The sequence below is a fragment of the Helianthus annuus genome, chromosome 13 (assembly GCF_002127325.2).
Source record: "Helianthus annuus cultivar XRQ/B chromosome 13, HanXRQr2.0-SUNRISE, whole genome shotgun sequence".
NCBI classification, from domain to species: domain Eukaryota; kingdom Viridiplantae; phylum Streptophyta; class Magnoliopsida; order Asterales; family Asteraceae; genus Helianthus; species Helianthus annuus.
This window is the reverse complement of record NC_035445.2, coordinates 23,389,064-23,391,598: the sequence shown is the minus strand read 5'-3', so window position 1 is coordinate 23,391,598 and position 2,535 is coordinate 23,389,064. Positions and strand designations below refer to the sequence as shown.

Here is a 2,535-nt window from a genome sequence, read left to right as displayed (position 1 = left end):
CTTGATTTAGGACAAACGATTTAAGGTTTCTATTATCCTCCTCCCCACACTTAAATTACACACTGTCCCCAATGTGTCCCAAAAAGTATTTATTTTGGAAAAATGTGTAAAAAGTATGAAAATAACAAAAATTTTTGGTTACTGGTACTTGCAGCACGGCCCCGTGCTATGGGAACTCAGCCCCGTGTCCAAAGTGCCAGTACCAAATGAAAACAGAATACTTACAGTGGGGTGGCCACAGGGGGCGTGCTGGGTGAGCACGTCCTGTGCCACCTTCTAGGCAGGGAATTTTTGACAACAGTAATATGGGCACGGGGGCGTGCTTAGTGAGCACGGCCCCATGCTGCAGCCACTGTTTTGCAGAAAATGAGTCGGGAGGCTTCTGTTTTACGTGTATGGGTTCTATTTCATCATCCATTTTCCTCTGTTGAGTGTGTCTTACTCCTACAAAGCTAAATACTCAAAAGAAAACGTTAAACTAGATATTAAACTAAAATTAAACTAAGATTAGACTACTAAACTAATGGATAGTCCATGGAATGCCTCCATGGTGCGCCACGTTTATAAGAATCCTTGGCTAGACCCAAAGTCGGTCAAATGTTAAGCGTTGCAATGCATCGTTTAAGCTTGAGTCAATTGCGTTGAGATATTTGACCGGATCATCCTCCGCTCGTTGCTCAACTTCAAACTTGATCTCTTTTTCACCAACCCTCAATGTTAGTTGTCCTTCGCTCATATCTACCATAGCTCGTGCGGTGGCAAGGAAAGGTCGTCCTAGTATGAGCGGAATTTCGGTGTCTTCTTCCATGTCTAGAATAACAAAGTCGGCAGGAAAAACAAATTCTCCTACCTTTATCAATAAGTTTTCTATGACACCTTGAGTGTATTTTACCGACCGGTCCGCAAGTTGAATGCTCATTTTCGTAGGATTTGGTTTTCCCAATCCTAGTCGGTTGAACATAGAGGCTGGCATTAAATTAATGCTAGCCCCTAAGTCGGCTAGTGCATTGCTTATTGGCGATCCACCAATAGAGCAAGGAATGGTGAAGCTTCCGGGATCAATCTTTTTTTGGGGGAGCTTGTTGAGGAGTGCCGCCGAGCATTCTTCACTAAGGGTAACTTGTTGGATAGTTTCAATCGTTCTTTTGTGAGTGAGGAAGTCTCTCATAAACTTAGAATACTTTGGCATTTGAGTGAGGATCTCTATAAAGGGAAGATTGATGTGAAGTTGTTTAAGCAAACTCATGAACTTAGTAAATTGTTCTCGATCTTTTGCCGAAGTAAATGACCGGGTAAGGGACCGGACATGGTTTGGTTGTGTCGGTGTTAGTGTTTTGGGGTTGAGTGTTTTCTTGGTTATTGTTAGTGGGCGTTTTTGCTTGGATTGGGTCGTTTTGTTGTGGGGTTAGCTCACTCTCGGGTCCTACCTTCTGGCTTCTTAGCTTAATTACATTTACTTGGGCTTTTGGGTTTGTTTCGGTGTTACTTGGTAAGGCTCCTTGAGGTCTTTCAGCGAAGTGTTGGGCTAGTTGACTAAATTGTTTTTCGAGATTTTGAATACTAGCCCATTGGTTTCTTATTTCTGTTTCGGTTTGTGAGAACCTTTCCAAGTATCTTTTGTCTGATTCGGTGAAGTGGTTAGTGATAATATCCTCAAGCCTTTCTCTTCCTCCTTGTTGTGATTGAAAACTTTGATGCCCATTTTGTGGTTGTTGTTGACAGTTAGATCGTTAATTTTGATTTTGTTCGTTATTACCCCCCGATTCCCTCCAACCAAAGTTGGGATGATTACGCCACTCGGGAGTAAAAGTGTTACTTTGGACTCCCGGTGGTCGTGGCCGGTTATTTAGGTAATTTACCACTTACGTTTGATTTTCTAGATCTTTCATACAACTCCAGTTTTCAGGCGGGCCGCCGCATCCTTCGCAAGCCATAACCGAAGCCGTTTTGTTCAATTCAAGTTTCTTTATTTTATTGGTTAAGGCTTCGATTTGGGCTTGCAAAGAAGTTGATTCATCCACTTTGTGGGCGCCAGGGGCTGTAGACTTTGAGCCCCTAGGAGTCTGCCATTGAAAACTATTTTGAGCATAGTCTTTAATTTGATTATAAATTTCCTTGGGTCGTCGATTCCCAAGGAGTCCCCCGGAGCTGGAATCAAGGATTTGCCTTGTGTGCGGCAAGAGTCCGTTGTAGAAGGTGGACACTTGTTGCCAACGTTCGAGACCATGATGCGGACATTTCCTTAGTAGCTCCTTGAACCTTTCCCATGTCTTGTACAAGGATTCCCCGTCTTCTTGAGTGTAGGTGTTGATTTCGCTCATGAGTTTGGCGGTTTTAGCATGAGAGAAATATTTGTAGAGAAATTTTTGGGCAAATTCATCCCAAGTGTGTACGGACCCACTTGGGAGGGTGTTTAACCAAGCTTTCACTCGGTCTTTGAGGGAGAAAGGGAACATACAGAGTCTAATGGCATCGTTAGAGGACCCGTTGATCCGGAAGGTGTCACATATTTCCAAGAAGTTGGTAATATGTAGA

At 43.2% G+C, this 2,535-nt stretch overlaps 1 protein-coding gene and 1 non-coding gene across 2 annotated transcripts; one reads left to right on the top strand and one right to left on the bottom strand.

The window, feature by feature from the left end:
* Positions 1-577: 577 nt before the first annotated feature.
* LOC118485727 lies at positions 578-1,189 on the bottom strand. The gene has a single exon (XM_035982145.1). It carries the CDS (start codon positions 1,187-1,189, stop codon positions 578-580), a length of 612 nt encoding a protein of 203 aa, XP_035838038.1.
* A 1,031-nt stretch (positions 1,190-2,220) lies between these two features.
* Positions 2,221-2,327, top strand: LOC118486013. Its single transcript, XR_004877870.1, has one exon. It is a non-coding gene; the product is annotated as a small nucleolar RNA R71 (small nucleolar RNA).
* Positions 2,328-2,535: the final 208 nt, after the last annotated feature.